The 20460-nt window shown below is 47.7% G+C and overlaps 1 protein-coding gene across 7 annotated transcripts in view; it reads right to left on the bottom strand.

The window, feature by feature from the left end:
- Positions 1–7758: 7758 nt before the first annotated feature.
- CRACDL (CRACD like) overlaps positions 7759–20460 on the bottom strand; it is a 144043-nt gene continuing 131341 nt past the window's right edge. For 4 of the 7 annotated variants that reach the window (XM_009442951.4, XM_009442952.4, XM_009442955.4 and 1 more), the window contains 3 exons: positions 11262–11449; positions 10036–10180; positions 7759–8586 (listed from right to left, as the gene is read on the bottom strand). In XM_009442951.4, the coding sequence (XP_009441226.1) occupies positions 8444–8586; positions 10036–10180; positions 11262–11449 (476 nt within the window). In that variant the 3' untranslated portion in view covers positions 7759–8443. The remainder of the gene's footprint in view (positions 8587–10035; positions 10181–11261; positions 11450–20460) is intronic. The other 3 variants (XM_515643.6, XM_063789512.1, XM_054678026.2) reach the window with 3 other exon arrangements.

Raw genomic sequence — 20460 nt, 5'->3', positions numbered from 1 at the left:
GCTCTGAAGCCCAGCCTCCCATGGGAAGAGATCATAGAGAGAAGAGAGCTCTGAAACCCTGCTATGGCCAGTGCAGAGGTATCCACTGGATGCACGGAACTCTTGCCTGTAAGGGTGGCAGCTGCTGGGACCCAGGTCCCCTGCAGTCACATTCAGGGTCCCCATTGATCCAAGACATACCTGTCTCTAGCCAGTGCCAGGAAGGCCGGCTCTGATCTTGGCCACTGTGAGTTTAGTGCCCAGCCCTATATCCTTTGTAAACTCCTCATTTCAGCACCACTGGTGGACAGTGCTCTGACAGGACAGGGCAATTTGAGGCAGAGGCTCTGGTGGGCTGCCCTACACCCAGCATTATGGCGGGCGTCCAACCACTGCCTCCTGCTCTGCCTCATGGGAGCCTGGGCAGCCCGCACTGGCGGAAGCACCTGATCCTTACAGATGAGATGGTAAGTGGGACGGCAGGGGTAAGTGGTGATGGAAACAATCCCTCCGCCCCTCCTTGGGAGAGATGGAGAATCTAAATATAAAGGCTTCTGCTCCTGAAAGATTGAGTTGAAAGATAATGCAATTTTGCATTATCCTAAGTTTGATGGCAGAATTCTTCTTCCCATGGGAAATCTTTCAGGAGCAACTCGTTCTTACTGGATAGTGAGCTCAATACTGAATTTCAGTTTTTCTGCAAGTGGAATAGCAGCTGTCAAACTGGGCATTTGGCAGGGAGGGCCACTCAGGCTATAAGGCCTGCAGGTCTGGAGGCCTCTGGCCTGCCTGCACACCTTCAGGGTGCTCTCTGGAGAGGCTGGACTCCTGGGGCACACCCTAACCACCAGCCCAGCCGCCGCTGTTTCTAGTCACCTTCTGGACATCACACACACCTCTCTTTTCTTTCCATGAGAATAAGGATAATTTCCCAACAGAGAAGGCAGGAAGGAAGCTAGGCAATGCATAGAAAGCAAATGTCACCCAACACGCATGTGTTCAGCCTGCATTATTTCTGCTATTTGATCCAAAAACACCTATTCACTACAGATTATTTCCATCGATGACGGGATAAATATTTCCCTCCACACAGGAGTTCAACAGAACCAACTGAAGGGCTCAGGGGTGGGGCTGGGGAAACAGATGTGTACGGGGCCCAGAAGGACCGTCTTCTGACTGGCTGGTTCTGCATGGCTGCCTTCTGGTAATAAAAAGCTGTCAAAGCATTCTGGACAATGACATTCTACATAAAAGCCTACTTGGAGGACTTTCTGAATGATTACTTCTTGGTAATAAATAGTAAGAAGAGCACTATATAAAATGCCCCTGCCTCAGATAGTACCTGTTGTAGTTCAAGATGCAGAGTGGCTCCAGGCTGGGGAGGCCGCTTAGTTCAGACTTCCTACGAGGGTGAGGATCCATATAGCATCCTGGAGGGGTGAGGTCCTCTGGCAGCCTGCCCCCTCAGGTGCCAGAGAGCTCACTCCTGACCGGACATCCTGTCCTGCACTGAACAGCTCTCACAGTTAAAACATGTCTTTCTTTGTCCTCTCAAACATTCATTTATGGTCCTGGTTTCTTCCCTGTGGCATTATACAGAATGAGTCCCTTTTCTCTTCCTCTTTCCTTCCAACAGATGCTGTCGAAACCTCTCCTCCCTCTCCTGGGTCTCTCTGAGCTAAGCCTCTCGCTTCTGTGAAGTCTCACCCACAGGAGACTTTCTTGCCTGCCATCCTGGTTGTCCTCACATGAACCTTCTCTAGAAGTTAAGGATTTGTATTGGGCGGGGGGGTGGTGCATATCACTTCCGCCTACATTCCAGGAGCCAGGACTTGATTACAGGCCTAGGCAGTTGTGTGTGTTGGGTGGGAGGGGGCTGAGGCTGGCGATGCGGTTCCCAACTGGGCATTTGCTTCCAGAACAACTCCATACCATGCGAGGGGACCACAGGTGTTTGAGGTATGCCTCCAGCTATCTCTGCTGCACAGCCTGAGACAGGCTGCCATTCGGGAGGTGTTAAATAACATTTTCTCATACTGTGCTTACGCTTATATTCTTAACCCCAGCTAAAATGTTAACTTTAAAACAACTAAGGATTTTTCACTTCAAGATCCAGAAAAATAATATGAGATACCTGTTGCTGTGTAACAAATTATCCCCAATCATGCTGACTTAATAATACATGCAGTTTCAGTGGGTCAAGGTTTGGGAGCAGCCCCGCCGGGCAGTCTGATCTGAGGTTTCTCGTGAGGCTGCTGTCAGTGTGTCAGCTGGGTTGCAGGCCTCTGAAGGCTTGACAGGTGCTGGCGGGGCCCATTCCAAGGCAGTTCATCCACTTGGCTGGTGGGAGGCCTCAGCCACCAGCACCAACTTGCTGGCCATCGAGCCGTGTGGGCATCTCCACAGGCTGCCTGAGTGTCCTCGAGATACAGGGACTGACTTCCTTCGGAGTGAATGGTCCAAGAACATGCAAGGCAAATGCAGCTGTGTCTTTCATGGCCTGGCTTCAGACAGCACATATCTTCCCATCTGCTAACTGTTCTGCAGTCAGAAGTGAGCACTCTGTCTGTCCCACACTCAAGGGAAGGGGAATTAGGCTCCACACGTTGAAGAGAGGACTGCCACAGCATTTGTGGACATACTTTGAAATGCCTAAAATATTTCAATTTCAAACCTCCCCTATAGAAATATTTTCCTGTCTTTTCCCCCAGAATCTAATATAATAATTGCTGTCTTTGAATTTTTTTCTTCCCCAGTTTTCCATTTAACAGTGATGCAAATCTAGTGCCCACCTCACTGGCTGCATTTTTCTTAAAATGTCAGGGGTACCTCTATTTGCTCCCTGTTTTTTCTTCTTCTCAATGACTCTCTGCCTATGAAATAGACGAGCACCCCCTCTGAAGTGTGCACAAAGAAGCCTGGGTTCTCCTCAGGTGGGCAGCCTCACCTGAGTCCGAAATCGTGATGGTCTCAGGGACAGGCTTATCCAAACCTGGATGGAGTATGGAGGAGGACTCTCTTCAGGGCCGTTTGCATTGTCAGTCCTATAAGATGGATTTTTCTTTGAGAAGCGTGGCAACTCAGGATGGATGGAATCACAAGAACCACAGATCCTGTTGCTGGTGCTTTTAAGCACTCATCAAAGCATAGCCTTGAATGAGGTGGAGAACATTTTACTCATCACATTCTCCTCAGTGGGATGACTCCATTTGTTCTGAAGACATTCTCTGTTAAGCTGCTTGGAGTCGTGTATGAGGGAGAGCCCAAGGCAGGCCTGATGTGCGTAAGACAAACAAGGGAAATTTGTCCTGCTAGGCAGGTGGAGCTGTGGGACTAGGAAGCTAGGGAGGGCCATGTCCCTCAGGATGCGTCCCCTCCTTGTGACCCTAGTCCCAATTATTTAACGGGTTTGACCAAGACACAGAATGCAGATATGTATGGAGTTCTTCTGCAGACTGCTGAAGGGGCCAAGTTCTGGGGAAAGAGAGCAAAACTTCCAAGAATGCACAAGTTCCAAGTGCAAAGGAGACAGTAGAAACAGAAGACCCAGGAACCAGGGGGAAAGCTTTGGATTTCTCAAGCATAGAATCTGTTGGCAGCCAAGTTGATTTTACCTTGCTCTTCAGGGGAAAGGAGACTCCTGGGGTATCAATCATATATATGGGCTGTCAGAGCGCTGTACACCCAAATAACGTCACACACCCTTCTCCCTGAATACCAAAGCTCTGCACTAACACTCAAGCCACGGTAAGGAAAATGGGCCAGTGTCCACATTTAGACAGGGCAAGCACATGACCATGTCATCATTACAGTGGCTCCCCCTTATCAGCTGGATCAAAACGTGGGGCTCCTATTTCCAGGAACAACAAAAGCAGCCTGCAGGTGTGGGTGCTTCATCCTTGTCTGAATCTCTGGACGGCGAGGTGTGCTTCAGAAAGACCTGCTTCAGCAATTTTCCCTTCTCTCCTACAAGTCTATTCCTATCCATACGTAAACCTCCTCTTGTATCAAATGAATAGGAAAACTTTCTCTTGCCCCCAGCTACTGCCATTTCTTCTGCTCCTATTCATGTATGAGTAAAATTTCATGGAAGTTGGTTATAGCTGATGTAGCTACAGGCTGGCCAGCTTTGACCTAATCTACCTGTGCCTCCACCCCCACTTTTCCACAGAAAGGGCCCTTGTCAAGCCACCTATGGCTTTTGTGTTCCCAAGCCAATGGCTGCTCTTGTTCTCATCTGGTTGGATCTCTCAGCAGATCACACTCTCAGCAGATCCCACTCTCAGCAGCAGATCCCACTCTCAGCAGATGCCACCCTCAGCAGATGCCACTCTCAGCCAATCCCACTCTCAGCGGGTCCCACTCTCAGCAGGTCCCACTCACAGCGGGTCCCACTCTCAGCAGATCCCACTCTCAGCGGGTCCCAATCTCAGCGGATCCCACTCTCAGCGGATCCCACTCAGCGGATCCCACTCTCAGCAGGTCCCTCTTGACACAGCTGATTCTTCCCTCTTCTTTCCAACACTTTTTCTTGCCTCGCTCTTGCTGTCCCTCTTCCTTCACAGACCCTTTTGACAACTCTAGATCCCTAGTACAGGAGTGTCCTAGGATCAATCCTCCCACCCTGTTCTCCCTTGTCTAGAACCCTGAATTCCCATTCTATCCAAATGCTGATTACCTACAATTGTATAACTTGATATTTCCACTTAGATGTCTAATGGGAATCTCAGATTTAAGATGTCCAAACTGAACTCCTTTCTGTGAATCTCACCCTCCACGCCCATTTCTGTGTTACCACGACTCACCTAGAAGCTCCAACCAAAAATCTAGGTGTCATCTCTACCTCCATCCTTTCCTTCTCATACCAAACATATCAAACCCACCTGCATGTTGGATTTGATGCTAACTCTACTTTATTATTTTTGAGATGGAGTCTCATTCTGTTGCCCAGGCTGGAGTGCAGTGGTGTGATCTTAGCTCACTGCAACCTCTGCCTCCCAGGTTCAAATGATTCTCTTGCCTCAGCCTTCCTAGTAGCTGGGATTAGAGGCATGCACCATCACACCTGGCTAATTTTTTTTTTTTTTTGTATTTTTAGTAGAGGCAGGGTTTTACCATGTTGACCAGGCTGGTCTGGAACTCCTGACCTCAGATGATCCACCCGCCGCAGCCTCCCAAAGTGCTGGGATTACAGGCATGAGCCACCGCACCCGGCCTGACGCTACCTTTAAATTGTGGTTTGAATCCATCTACTTCTCTCCACCTCTAGCATTACCTTAGACTAGGCTACCATGATCATTTTTATAATTAGATCACTTCCAACAAACCTTTCACTAATCACCCAATCTCACGTAGTCCTTCCACCATGATCAAGACCTTCTGTTTTAGACTCGTCATTGAACTTATTACTATTTTTACTTGGGGTTTTTTGGTATGTTTTATATTTATTTATTGTCCCCCTCCCCATACCCAAATAAGACAGGTGTGGCACAAGGTTAGCCTGTTACTTGTTTGTTCATCAGCTGTCCCTAGGCCCTCATAGGATGCAGGCACTAAAGCGTCACCTGAATGAGGTGAAGGAATGAATGAAAATACCACATAGTTGAGGCAGGTGCTCACGATTAAAAATTATAAACGCCTCCCCCTCCCTTTTTCCAGTTTGTCTAAGGAATTAAAGGATGAGGTGTCCCTAGGACATAGGAACCCCCAAAGTCAACTTCAGTGCTCTCATGTCTGGGTTGTCTTGGAGACCACAGATTCACCACTGCACCAGTGCTTTTTATTAAAAAAAATTTTTTTTTCTGAGATGGAGTGTCACTGGGTTGCCCAGGCTGGAGTGCAGTGGTGTGATCTCGACTCACTGCAACCTCTGCCTCCCGAGTTCAAGCAATTCTCCTGCTTCAGCCTCCTGAGTAGCTGGGATTACAGGCGCCTGCCACCATACCCAGCTAATTTTTTTGTATTTTTAGTAGAGATGGGCTTTCACCATGTTGGCCAGGCTGGTCTCGAACTCCTAACCTCAAGTGATTCGCTGCACCAATGCTTTTTAAAAATGGGGATGTTGGCTGGGTGGAGTGGCTCATGCCTGTAATCCCACACTCTGGGAGGCTGAGGCAGGAGGATCGCTTGAGCCCAGGAGTTCAAGACTAGCCTAGGCGACATAGTAAGACCCCATCTCTACAAAAAAAAAGATTAGCCAGGTGTGGTGCACATCTGTTGTCTCAGCTACTTGGAAGGCTGAGGTGGGAGGACTGTTTGAGCTCAGGAGCTCAAGGCTGCAGTGAGCTGAGATTGCTCCACTGCACTCCAGCCTGGGGGCAGAGCGAGACCCTGTCAATAAAATAAAATAAATAAAATATAAAAAAGAGGATGTTACTCGAAGGTAGTGTTTAAAAGCATGGGCCTTGGAGTCACTTTCCAGGTGCATACCTGCTGTGGCATCTTAACCTCAATGTGCCTCAGTTTCCTCACCTGCAAAGTGGACATAAAGTACTTACCATCAAAGGACTGTGCAGAGGATTCTAAATTACATATGAAATACAGAGCAGTGGCTGGCTCAGTAATTGCTCCCCCGTCTTTCTTCTTAGGAAAACCAGGGCTGGTAATTCCTTGCAGGCTTTTACCATCCCTGCTGCCACTCTGGACTTCCGACATCCCCAAATCTCGGCCAACGTCTCAGCTGGTTACGACAGAAGGGTCACCACCTCCATGCTGAAAGTGGCAACTGCAGGGCCACACCCTAGTGAATTCTCCCAGTGTCCTAAAAATGGCACCCTTCTAACTTACCAGGCGTCAGAGAGAATTAAACCAAGTCCTCAAATACATAGAGAATATCAGCATCTGCTTGAACAAAACCAAACCAAATACTTTTGATCTTGCAGTGAAATCTGCTGTCTCAAAATGGTTCATCTGATCATCTGCTAGGGAGAAATGGTGGTTTGAGGGTAGTAATAGCCAACACAATTTTTGCCAGTTAAAACAATTCACAGACGCCTCGGCTTTGGAAGCAAGGCTAGATGGACGGAGCTCTTGTGTTACAGCATATTCACCATGGAATTCGGTATTGACGTTCTCTAAGAGAATGCAATTAGTAAATCAACTCGGTTGGGAAAAAAACTGACCCAGGACTTTCTCAATAAAGGTAGGCTCAATCAATCTGTGTAGTACTAACAGCTAGAAAAACAATATTCATGAAGATGGAAAATACAATAAAAGTAGCAAGGCCCTAGGGTATATAAAATCAAATTACAGTATATCATGAAGTTGTAGTGATTCTGATGGCTAAATGCCCCCAGCTACACGTACTCCCATGGAGATTACCTTGCTCAAAGGAACAAATTGGAACTATTTTAAACAGTAAAGAGGCATTATGTAACCAAGACAATTCCGAGATTTCAAATATGTTTTCCTTCTGCCTGGTTTTTCCACATTCCACATTCATGGGTCATACTGGCTGATGCACTGGTAACCCAGCTTTCAACAGAAATATGCAGGTTCGATTGATTAGATGCTAAAGAATGATAACTTCTAAGGAAATTGTATATATTTAGTATGTCGTACTAAATAGATGAAAAGAGTTAAAACCCTACATTACCGTCTGTCTTCCAAAATTCTCACTGGGGAAAAAAAAACCCTCAAAAACTCAAACTCCACAATTAACCCAATTCAGAATTTTAAATGAGGCATGTATGAAGCAAAATCCTATTCATTGCATTAACTCAGTGCTGGAGGATGTTCTCTAAAACTGAGTAGAAATAACATTTACACTTAGAACAGAGGCATGTTTGAAACCTTTTATTAAACAGGCAATGCATTGTGCAGTGGTTAAAGACACAGATGCCTAGTGGAAAAGTTTAAAAATTATTTTTGGAAACAGTCTATGAATTGATGAACCCTGCCATGTTCCTTCATCTCCTTCTCAGAGTGGCTGTCTTTAGGAAAACAGATTGTTTTATAGCTGCTCTTGGAAATGGCATCCCTGTTTTGCCATGAATGTCATGCCTCGTAGTAAACATGAAAGAAGACAGGATCCACAGGCAAGAGAGCGACCAGAGACATGGGCTGATCTCAGCTGGAAGCACAGATGTCCCTTCTCCTAGAAGGGCTTCTCTTCTGGCCTTTGCTGGGTGTCCTATTTATGTGTCCAATTTCATTTCTATTTTCTTCCTTGTCTGAGGCTTCTTTATCAAGGGAATTCGAAAAGACACATTCGTACCTTTGGGCACAGGAACTGGTTCCTGGACTTTTTCATGTTGTTCTTGTTTCTGGGCCCTCTGGCCCAGGAGTATGGCTGTGTGTTTATCCTCTTTGTTTTGCCTGGTTCCTTCCTCTTCCCCAAGTTCGTCATAACTTGATGATAAAATCAATCTTTAAGTTTCACAGTTTGTTTGCCACAATATACTGGCAGTTTTTAACTAAGTGGCTTGTCAGGGTAGTGGACATGCTTTATTAGCACACTGCCCACCTATTTTATAATCTGGGGCATGTCACTCCAAGCTTGAGATTTCTTTCTGGCAAGTTCCATCCAGGATGGCTGATCTGTACTGGCATAACTGGCTCTCTTCAGCTGATGCAGTTCCTTCTCCATCATCACTGCAGACTGAGCTGCTTGGAAGGGAGACAAAACCAACAGAAACATGAGCAGTGACTTTGAATTTTCCCTTAAGCCTCTTGTGTTTCTCGAACTAGACATCGAGGTCTTAACTGTGTTCTCGAACATAAAATTCAATAATATGTCAACATGTAAGGAAGATTTTGGCCTAGAATATGTCATTTATGTGATAAAAAGACTTATGAGCAAGCTCAAACAATTCTGGCAATGCAATGAGGTGAGAGAGACTTTGGAAATAAAATGGCAGGAGCTCTACAGATGGGCTGCAGCAATGTCCCTCTACTTAAAACTACTGAACTGAACTGTGCACTTAAAAATGGCTAAGATGGTAAATTCTGTTATGTGCCCTTACCATAATTAAAAATATATTTAAATATATATATATATATATACATATATATATATATATTTTTTTTTTGAGACAGAAGTCTCACTGTGGTGCCCAGGCTGGAGTGCAGTGGTACAATCTCAGCTCCCTGCAATCTCTGCCTCCCGGGTTCAAGCGATTCTCCTGCCTCAGCCTCCCGAATAGCTGGGATTACAGACATGCGCCACCATGCCTGTCTAATTTTTGTATTTTTAGTAGAGACGGGGTTTTGCCATGTTGGCCAGGCTGGTCTCGAACTCCTGACCTCAGGTGATCTGCCCGACTCGGCCTCCCAAAGTGCTGGGATTACACGTGTAAGCCATGGCGTCCGGCCTAAAAATTTTTAAATACTGATACATGCAACAACAAAGGCATATCTTGAAGATGCTATGCTCAGTGAAAGACGCCAGATATAAAAGGGTACATACGTTAGGATTCTATTCATTAGAAATGTCCCAAAAAGGCAAATCTATAGAGACAGAGTAGATTAGTGGTTGCCTAGAGCTAGGAGTGGGAGTGGGAAGTGACTGTAAATGGGCATGAGGTTTCTCTTTAGTGTGAAGGAAATATTGTAAAATTAGATTTTCATCACAGTTGTGCAACTCTGTAAATACATACATGCTCACTGTCAATATACGGTTGTCCCCTGGTGTATGCAGGGGGCTGGTTCTAGGACCTCTCCCACCTGCATATACCAAAATCTATGAATACTCAAGTACTGCAGTCAGCCCGTGGAACCCGCACATAAAAAAAGACGGCCCTCTGTTTTCTCAGATTTCACATCCTGAGGATAGGATACAGGTAATTTTCCATCTGGGTTTGGTTGGAAAAAAGTCAGCATTTAAGTAGACCTGTGCAGTTCAAACCCGTGTTGTTCAAGGGTCAATCTTATACTTAATGAACTGTACACTAAAATGGATGAGTTTCATGACATGTAAATTGTATCTCCGTAAGAGCTGTGTAGAAAACTCAATGTTGCAAGTAATTTGCAAAAACCAAACCAAACCAAAACTCAAACTGCAGGAACGACCCAGGAAAATGATTTCAAAGTATGTGGTAATGTTTGCAGATTTCATACCCAAGTTCTGATGGGACAATGAGATTCCTCTTTGCAGCCCCTCCTTGAAGTTGAGCTTTGCCCCCTGCTTCCGGTCCACAGCGGGCTTCACAGGGGTTATCAGGAAAGACTTGCTGCGAACAAAGTCAGCTTGCTTCACAGGTTCCTGTTGGGACATAAGACACATGCTGCCAAGTTAACAATGATTCAGACAGGGGCAAACACATCCAAAGTGAAGGACCTGCAAAGGTGCTCGTCCAAGATGCCTGAGCTGCTGGCACTTTCTCGGGAGGGCGCCCTGGTGTCAGCTCACTGAGTGGTCAGATGCTGGCGCTCGGACCAGTATGTGGCTTTATCCTGGCACACACGTGCATCATGGCTTCCTTCCTGTCCCCACACCTGGCCTCAGTGCCAGATGGCAGGGATTCCATTTGAAAGTCAAGATTTGTTTAGAAAATCATTTTGTGATTTTTATGACAGTTGGTATAGTTATAGATGTCCCAAACTGGTTACTATTTGTTTTCTAAATTCCCCATGCCTACATGAGGGTCTTCAAGTCTGGTATAGTTGAGGTTCTGGTTAAAACGAGGGGAAGCAGGTCCTAATGCAGGCTCAGGCTCTCTTCCCCACATGGCTGAAACACACAGATTCATCACAGTGCTATTGGGGGATACAAAAATTGCGAGTCTCGGCCTGATTCCAGGCATAGTTGTTTGGGTTGGTGAAAGCTGCCTTCAGTTCAGAGTACAAAATGGAACCACAGGTTCCAGCCCCGCAGCCCCAGGTGAGGAATGAGGAGCTCCAGCATGTGGCCAGTGGAGCAGCAAAGAGCAGGGCTCGCTCCTCACAGCATGATAAGCTGGGATGGAGCTGTTGACATCATTGCTGTGTGTCTAACTCGAAGTTATTTTAACCTCCTTCCATTTTTCTAGATGCTGAGCTGCTGCGTTGCCAAGGAGGCAGGGAGTAGACAGCTGTCTGCACTGCCCTAAGTGATTCACGTGCTTCTCTGCATCCCCAACAGCTCAGCATATGCAAAGGCAGGCAGAATGCTCCACCATGGAGGTTATGATTTGGCAAGTCATTTATTTTGCTTCATTGGCTCTCGACCACACATCCACAACCATCACAGGTGACGGTCCCTGTGACGCCCATGCAGGACACGTGGTCCTTACAGGGTCCTCCCCCAAGTCCCAGCTGGCTGCTCCCTCCTGCACCCACAGAACGGAAGTATTTGCTCTAAGCACCTGGCCTCTCTCAGGCACCTTGGCTTGCTTTCCTGGTTCAGACTTCAGGGTCCGTGCCCCAGGCTTGTCTTCCTGGTTGGGTGGCTGGTCCAAGGTCCCCCTCCGCTTCTGCCGAGTGACGGTGATCCAGGGTGGCGCAGGCTGCCCATCAGCTCCAGGCCCTGTTGCTGCAGGCGGCAGACTCTTTTCTGTTGGGTAAAGGCACAAGATTATAGAAACAGTCCTATTCCCTCTTCGGTTTCACCCTTTGTGTCTCCCGCACAGAGAACACTACTGCTTTGGTTCAGGGTTGCAGGGTGTCTGGGAGAGGATTACTTTCTTTAGGGGCTTTGTTTTCTTATTAAAGATGCATCAGAGAGATTATGCTCCTCTAGTCTGAGCCCCCCAAAATTAAATGCAACTTCTTCTATAGGGTCGGTGTGTACTTTAAAGCCAACTTCCTCCTAGGAATCCTTTCTGGAAGGAGATAAAAATAAGTACACAAATAGATAAAATTTCTTTAATATAATCCTGTCATTTTGGACCAGTATGTACTGGTCCAAATGCTGATTCCTGCTCAAATGCTGTAGACACACTATTAATCTCTTGTCTTCTAAAAACTGTGAGCATAACCTTCCCTTTCTGGAGACAGTGACACCAAAAACTGGTCACAGTTGCTTTCCTTAATGTTCTAGACAGAAAAGAAATAGTGCCTTTGAAACCATATAGAGTTGGCCGGGTGCGGTGGCGCATGCCTGTAATCCCAACACTCTGGAAGGCCAAGAGGGGGTGGATCACCTGAGGTCAGGAGTTCGAGACCAACTTGGTCAACATGGCAAAACCCCGTCTCTACTAAAAATACAAAAATTAGCCAGGCATGGTGGCACATGCCTGTAGTCCCAGCTACTTGGGAGACTGTGGCAGGACAATCGCTTGAACTTGGGAGGTGGAGGTTGCAGTGAGCTGAGATCACGCCATTGCACTCCAGCCTGGACAAGAGTGACACTCTGTCTCAAAAAAAAAAAAAAAAAAAAAAAAAGACACCATATGTTTTGTGGAATCTCCTTCCATATTTACTGTGCTTGCCTTTGGGTGGTGAAATTGTGGGTCATTCCCCTCCTCTTACATTTCAACTCTTCTGTATTTTCATATTTTCTATGATAAGAATTTATTACCTTCATCAATAGAAAAAAGAAATCTGTGGATTAAATAAGTGGCTTTTCTTTTCTTTCTTTTTTTTTTTTTTGAGACAGGGTCTCACTCTGACACCCAGGCTGAAGTACAGTGGTGCGATCAAGGCTCACTGCAACCTCCGCCTACCAGGCTCAAGTGATCCTCCCACCTTGGCCTCCTGAGCAGCTGGGATTACAGTCATGCACCATCACGCCCAGTGAATTTTTTGTAGAGATGGGGTCTTGCCATGTTGCCCAGGCTGGTCTCGAACTCCTGAGCTCAAACAATCTGCCTGCCTCAGCTTCCCAAAGTGCTGGAATTACAGGCGTGAGCCACCTCCCCTGGCCAATAAGTGGCTTCTTACAGGTACATCAAAAGCATAGAACCCAAGGTTCCCCATGAGCCTGCTTCTGGATGTTTGCCTGCCACGGGATAAAACAAAGGCTGAAACTGATCTCCAACCACCTGGCACCTCTCCTCAGTTCCCTTCTACACAGTGTGCTTGAGTCAGCCGGGTGACAACAGCACTGTTTCACAGCAACACATGCAGATGTCCAGGAGGAGTGAATGTCATTGTTCTCTGTGGCCTGATGTCTTCCACCCCTTGCTCTGGTGTGCAGAGGATATTACTCACTTTCCCTTGTTTCTGCTTCCAGTTCAGGCTGGAATTCTTTTCCCTTAGTGCCCTGGTCAACAAGGAGGTGCAAGCGGGGTGGCCACTGCTTTGCAAGCTACAGTCTCTTGCTGGGGGTGAGAAGAGCCTTCAGCCTCACACAACCAGGACCTCCCCTGGCCCTGGCAGCCAGGGACGGCTCTCACTCCTTTTTCTGGCTGCTCCCTGGGGCCTCCACCTGACTGGCCCCCTGGGAATCCTGCTGCACCTCTTGGACTCATCCTACCCCTTTCCTGACTCTTCAGTCTCTCCCACTGATGTCTTCCCTGCAGCTTAGCAGAATGCTTGGGTCTTCCATAGCTTGAAAGAAGTCTCCACGGAGCCTCACTGTCCCTTGAAGGTCCAGTTCTCCCTCCTCCTCTACCCTTAGCTCAAATGGCCTCTGCCTATGTCTCATCAGCCACTTGCTGAACCAGCCACGAGCTGACACCACTCCTTCCATCCTCCCAACGACCCAACCCCAAATCCCAAGGTCAAGCCTGGTCCTCAACCTGCTTCACCCCTGCAGCTCTGACGTGGCTGCACATCCTCTCTGGGGGAGCCTGTCCTCCTGGGGCATCCCTCCAGCCTCTGAGGCCCTTCTCCAGGTCCTTGTCTGACTTTTGTTCCTAACCTGGAACTCCTGCTTGCTCCTGACCCTCAGCCGTCATCGCTTCCTCCCAGCATTCTCTCTTCTACTCCTGATCCAACAGGCAGAATTGCTGAAATTACTAATACTTCCTAGTGTACAATCCAGCCCTACTTTCTATTGCTAGCCAGAGCCCAGCATTTCTATTCTCCTGTTTCACCTTTCTTTCTTCTTCCCATTCATTCAGTGTTTGCTATTAGCAAGGACGACCTTATATTTGAGGTGGGAAAATAAACAACAAATTGTTCCTTCAAAAAGCTCAAAATCTAGTTGGAGAGACGAGACACAAACAAATAACTGTGGTAGAAACTGGAAAATGCTAAAATTTACAAAGGGCTATGCGGACACAGGGGCTAACACTGGTGAGTGGGAGTAGGGGTGCCTTCTGGGTTGGGATCTGGAGAACAATCTTCCAGGCTGGGGTTGGGGACAGGTGGAGGATTTGTGTAAACCAGCCCCAAGGAAGGGTCTTTTCTGTCTTTTTTCTTTTTTGTCCATAATGGGGACACTGTGGGGGTTTTAAACCATGGGCTCACTCTGAAGGTTGTGTGGAGAATCAGTCTGGCTGTAGAGGGACGAGAAGCTGGGAAGCTAGGAGGGAGGCTGTGGCCACAGCTCAAGAGAGGTGACAAGGGCTTGGATATCTTGTTCTAGAATCCTCCCCGCTGGTTCACCAGGGTCCCTAGACACTACCTCCTCCATGAAGTCTGTTCTGGTCAGTCTCTCTCCTAAGTCCTCTGTAACCTCTCGAGACACTTGCCTCACTATGTTTGGTACTAGACATGTTTGCTAGCTGACCATCTACCCAACTGAAGTATGCCTTTGGTCATAAGCATTTCTTATCTACCGAACAAACACACGCCACAGACTACATACCAGATACACTTCTAAATGCTGAGCTTGGCAAGAGGTAAATTTTCCTTTCCTTACATCAAGAGCATGCTGGCAGAATTCCATCCCAAACACAGAAGGGTCACCTGCTGCTGCCTGTCTGTGGGGTAGGAATGTTTCCAGCTGTACTGTGTGTGTGTTTTAAGCGTGTGTCTGTGTTCACATGCAGACCCACAGGAGTGGGTGGGTGCCCTGGCTGGGCCAGGCCATGCTGCTGTGGGATAAGGTAACCTGCAATAGCAGCATCGCCAATCACTGGGCCAGCTTATGACCACACCACCATTTCTCTCCTTTTTGGTTCCTGCCTCTTTCCCTGCAACTGCTGGTCTTTCCTTTTATTCTGTATTCTCTTCTTTCTCACCTTTTTCCTTGTCAGGAATGCAAGAGGGCCCTTGTAATCTCTAGGCCCTGTTACAGGGACTGTCCAGGGCCACCCGCATTGGCAGAGGAGTGCAGGAATGGCAAATGGGGGTCTAGACACCAGGAAAAAGGGAGAGAACCCATTCCAGCTCCCTAATGTAGTTCACAGATGCCTGAGATTCCACCTGGAGCCTCTCAGCAGATAAGCTGAGAAAGGTGTGATGGGCTGAGCATCACCTTCCACAGTGCTGAGCCTCAGAGAAGCTGTGCCTTTGTCCCCAGTGAGCACAGGCAGAGCAGCTGTGTGATGAGCCACTCTGCTCTGTGGCAGGGGCCTAGGAGGCCTCTCTGAACTGTATGCTTACCTCCTGTGCTTGGCACCCACACTGGCAGTGTAGGAGCTCTGTGATCTGTGCCATACTCCACCTGGGGAGGGCAGGAGAAGGGGCTAAAGCCCCTGGCAATGTGCAGGGTAAGGCAGGCTACAGAGGCCAAAGACCTTACAATGTGATCACTCGAGCATGAACATTCAGGGTCAAGGCTGCACCATAAAATAGCTTGAGATTAAACATGTTCAAAATGTCATTAATCCCGGGATAATGTAGATGTGGCCTCAGTTCAGATAAATCAGTTGAAAACACTCCTTTGTTTACCTCTTCCTGCCTCCATACACAGACAACCTTAATCTCCCGGGGATTTGGCTAAAGACTCTGACATCTCAATTTCTCCTCTCCAACTGGCAAAGAGTTTAAGCTGTCAAGTGTGCCTGGGTTTGCAACAAACAGCCCAGGAGCATTTCTCACAGACCAGGGACCAGCAATTCCGGGTCTGTAGCTGTGTGACCACCTTTGCGGATTGTGGAAGAGCCTGATTCCCTGTGCAGCTGCTCTGGGAGGAAGGGTAGCAAGTTTGGTTTGCTGCAAAGCAGATGCAGCATGACACCTCTGAAGGCACAGTGCAGAGGGTGCAGGAAGCCGGGATAGCCACAAAGCTAGGAAAACAACTTTTGATCAGAGAAAATATTATGTTGTCATTTAAGGATAGGATTCCTTCAAAGGAGCAGGTGGTAAGCTTGCTCTTCTCCAGATTCCTCCTTCTCCTTAACATGGCCCTGTAGTCCAGGATTGATTCTGAAAAGGACATTGCTCCAGCACTAACTTCTGAGGGCTCCTGTTCTTGGGGTTGGGCTCAATGGGCTGTGCTAATGAAGAATGCTTCTTCCCTGGGGCCAGGGCAATGGAGCTGCTAATGATGTGGCCCTGGGGCCTGCAGAGCTAGTTTAGGGCCTCAGGCTAGTGCTCTTGGGCAACTTCCAGGACCTCCCTGAGACTCGATTTCAGTGTAAAATGAAGAAACAGAAGTCTCTACACCTCCCAGTATGACTGTAACGATTCCATGAGATAACCCACTGTCTACACCTCCTGCTGTGGTTATGAAGATTTCTTGACATAACCCACTATCTATACTTGCTAGTGTGGTGTGAAGATTCCATGACATAATCCACGACCTATGCCTCCCAGTGTGGTTGTGAAGTGAAATATCCACTGTCTATATCTCTCAGTGTGGTTTTGAAGATAAGTGAAATATCCACTGTCCCTCTTGGTGTGATTGTGAAGATTGGGTGAAATATCCACTGTCTATACCTCTCAGTGTGGTTGGTGAAGATCAGGTGAAATATCCACTGTCTACACTTCCCAGCGTGGTTGTGAAGATTCTGTGAGAGAATCCAGGGAAAGCCCTTAGTGGTGTTAGTTGCTGCCACAATTGCTGCTGTTGTTATGTGCTTGTTGCTAGTGTTGTTATTGTTCCTGCTGGAGGAGGGGTGGAAAATTTTGGTCAAACCTTACCCTGGAGCTTGATGGAGACCAGAGAGCCATTCTGCTATGACAACGAGCCCTTGTGGCTGTTGTGATAAGAAAACCACAGCAAGCACTGGGTTGCACCCCAGCCTCTTGCAGGGTCAGGCAGCCAGGCTGACTCTCGGCTCCCTGAGAATATCGTTCACGGGTTCCAGCAGACCATCTCAATGCTGTGTGTGCCAGTCTGCCTGCAAGCCCTGTAAGGGCAGGCGCCTCATCCTGGTCACGTCTGCCACAGTGTGTGAGAGCCAGCGGGTCTGATCGGGGCTGCCCTGCTGGTGCTGCATCATGGAGGAGCCTGGCCCAAGCCACACCAGTGTGCACCGCAGTCCCGCTATCCACAGCGGCGCTCTCTCCTCCATGCACACGCTGTGTGTTACGGCGAGCCTGGCCATCCCGGATGCAGGACACACTGCCCGAGATGAGAGCCGTTTTCATCTGCATTCCCAGGAATCACTCTTAAAATACCCCCTCACACAGAACTCTCCTGTAGGAGAGGATGACAAAGTTTTCAGACCCACATTTGGCATTATTACTGAGCTATTTGTATTCGGGAAGATCTAAAATGAACCCTTTCAAAAATCCTCAATGTTAAACCATTTCTAGAGGTGTTCAACTACGCCTACGTGGGACAGATTCGTCTCATCACTTCATTTTGACTTTCTGATAGGTGATGGTTAGTTCTTTTAGTGCCTATTAAAATTCAGCCTTAAGGTACTGTTTTTTTCTTTCAGAAGGACTTCTGCTATGACGAGTTGAGGGGGCCAGGGTGGGACCCCAATGGTGGGCCACACCCCGTATGACACTAGGGATGCAGCTGTTAAGTCTGGAAGCTGAGGGCTGTCAAGCACAGTCTCCTGAGAGGCAACGAGTTGTCGTACAATGTAAATTCCCAGGTTGCTTGCCTTTTGGCTGAGGATATAAAGCACAGGCTCTGCCTTAAGGTAAGGCAACAAGATTTCCAGGCCTCTGAAAAATTTGGTACATGGTGTCCTTTCTGAAGCAGCAACTTTTTCAGCCTCCTGAGTAGCTGGAACTACCGGTGTGAGCCACATGCCTGGCTTTTTTTTTTTTTTTTTTGAGATGGAGTCTCGCTCTGTTGCCCAGGCTGGAGTGCAGTGGCGCAATCTAGGCTCACTGCAAGCTCCGCCTCCTGGGTTCAAGGGATTCCCTTGCCTCAGCCTCCCGAGTAGCTGGGACCACAGGCATGCACCACCACGCTCGGCTAATTTTTTGTATTTTTTAGTAGAGACGGGGTTTCACCATGTTAGCCAGGATGGTCTCGATCTCCTGACCTCGTGATCCACCCGCCTCAGCCTCCCAAAGTGCTGGGATTACAGGCATGAGCCACTGCGCCCGGCCATGACTGGCTAATTTTTTTTTAAATTAATTTTTGTAGAGATGGGGTCTCGCTATGTCACCCAGGCTGGTCTCAAATGATCTTCTCACCTCTGCCTCCCAAAGTGCTGGGATTATGGGTGTGAGCCACTGCACCCGGCCTGATGCAGCAATTTTTAAGAAACTTTTTCTTTTCATAACATTTCTTTCTTGTTCATAGAAGTACACAAGCATATTGTACAGATTTAGAAAGTAGATAAAAGTATAAAGGAGAAAAAAGCTTCCCATAAATCAACAACCCAAGGGAGCTGTGTGAACACTTCATACTTTGGCATATGCTACTTCCAATTTTCTCCATTATGCTGTCATCCTAAAAATGCACATCAACAGCTCATTCCCAGGTCTTCACAACATTCTCTGTGGAAAAGAGGCCTGAGTTTGCTAAGACTTCGGTTCTAAAGTGGATGCATCATTGCCATTTCTCACAGCCAGCTGTGCTAGAACAGTCACTGTGCCTCGTTGCTTCAACAAATAGAACAGCGGTCCTCTGCTCTGCCTGCCATCCAGGTCCACTGCCACAGCCCTGGTTGACCTGGTGGAAATGGGACCTGTCTACAGACACTAAGAGGACTTCTGGGGCAGAGGTGGGCCCCAGGCCCTGGGGACACATGGGGCCACACCACTGCTGCAGGGTTTGTCAGGCTTCCTAGATAAACAACTTGAGGGGTTTTGCTTTTTAAAAGCCATTTACTGATCTGTTGTCAGTCTTGACTCACAGGCTGCTCCTGATCAATACATGCTGGTAAAGTCTACAGTCGCTTGTCATCAGATCTGTCCCAGAGCCAGGCTGTGTGATCTCACTGTGGAACTCAGGGTGGTAATGCTCAACCAAGTCTTCTTCTCAAAACCGTGCTGAGCATTTTGAGACTGAGCAAGAGCTTTTCAGGGCAGGCCCCCACTGCTAATGACAGGAGACAGTGCTGTGTCCCAGTTCCACCTCAAATTAAGCTTATCGCCATTCCTTCCTCTCCTCATTCAACAAATAGAGTCAATCATCGCTGTGAGCTGACTCCATATTTGAGAATTCACCTACTCGCTAAAATACATTTGTAATCCCAAAATCAATATGCATGGTGTTGGCATGGTCATTTGCAAACATGTGCAGGGCAGCAAAACATTTGAGTTTCCCAATGTGCAAGTTCCCAGCTGAGGTCAAGCAGTGATGCGCCGCCTTATTGTTTTAGCTCTTACACTGTATACAGTATCTTTTTTGTAGTCTAGTCAGTGCCACATTTTGGGGCACTAGGTTTTCTTGGTGATTCTGCTGGTTAGGCTGCCAAGTGGAGTGCTGATGTGCTGTCTAATGTTCCTAAGCCCAAGGAGGCTGTGATGTGCCCGATGGAGATAATGTGTGTTTCAGATAAGCTTCATTCAGTCCTGAGTTACAGTGCCATTGGCTGTGTGTTCGGTGTCAATGCGTCAACAATATATACTAAATAAAGCATCTTTAAACAGAATTACACCTAAAACAAGGCTATGTGTTGATCTATTGATGCTGTGGTAGGAGACACACAGGAAGCTAACCCTGCATTTCCTCCAGGAGTGGTGGCTCAGTACTTGCCAAGTTAGCTTGCAGTGACTTCTCAGAGCATAACTTCCTTAGACAATGAGAACGGATTGGACCTGGTGAGTGCCCACCAGGTGCCAGGCCCTGGGGAAGGTGCTGAGTCTAGACAGGAAGGATTTTTTGAATCTTTCTCTCCAGTGCATGGAGACAGGCTCTCCTGCAAAAGCCATCAGGACCAGAGGATCTTCTGACAGCCACCATGGTCCACAATCAGGAATGAGTTCCGGAGCCTGCTGAAAGGGGACACGGCAGGGCCTCTGGGGTGCTGGTCTCATTCTGTTTCTTGGTCTGGTGTATTCAGTCTGGAAATGCACTGAGCTACACACATAGGATCTGTACACTTCTCTGTATGCATATTATTCTTCAATTAGAAGTAAAAGCACACAAATAACAAAAACCCCCCTAAGACAGGAGTCACGAGGTGCTTGAGAGTGACCAGGAAGAACAGCCTAGCTCCCTGTGCACATAGAGAAATGAGGCAAGTTTGCACCCAGAGCTGTTTCCACACTGCGATTAAGCAAGGTGCCCCGGATGCCCTCACCAGCAGACCCTTTCCACCGCTTCACTACCCCACAGCTTCAAGTGCACCCTCCGTAGGGTCTCATCCCCTTTGCCTTTTCTAACCACTGCCTCCCCTCATCCACACAATCTCCCTCCTCCTCCACCCTCCA

Source organism: Pan troglodytes, chromosome 12 (genome assembly GCF_028858775.2).
Source record: "Pan troglodytes isolate AG18354 chromosome 12, NHGRI_mPanTro3-v2.0_pri, whole genome shotgun sequence".
Lineage (NCBI taxonomy): Eukaryota > Metazoa > Chordata > Mammalia > Primates > Hominidae > Pan > Pan troglodytes.
The sequence above is the reverse complement of the archived record's forward strand: the minus strand, read 5'-3'. Positions and strand labels throughout refer to the sequence as shown.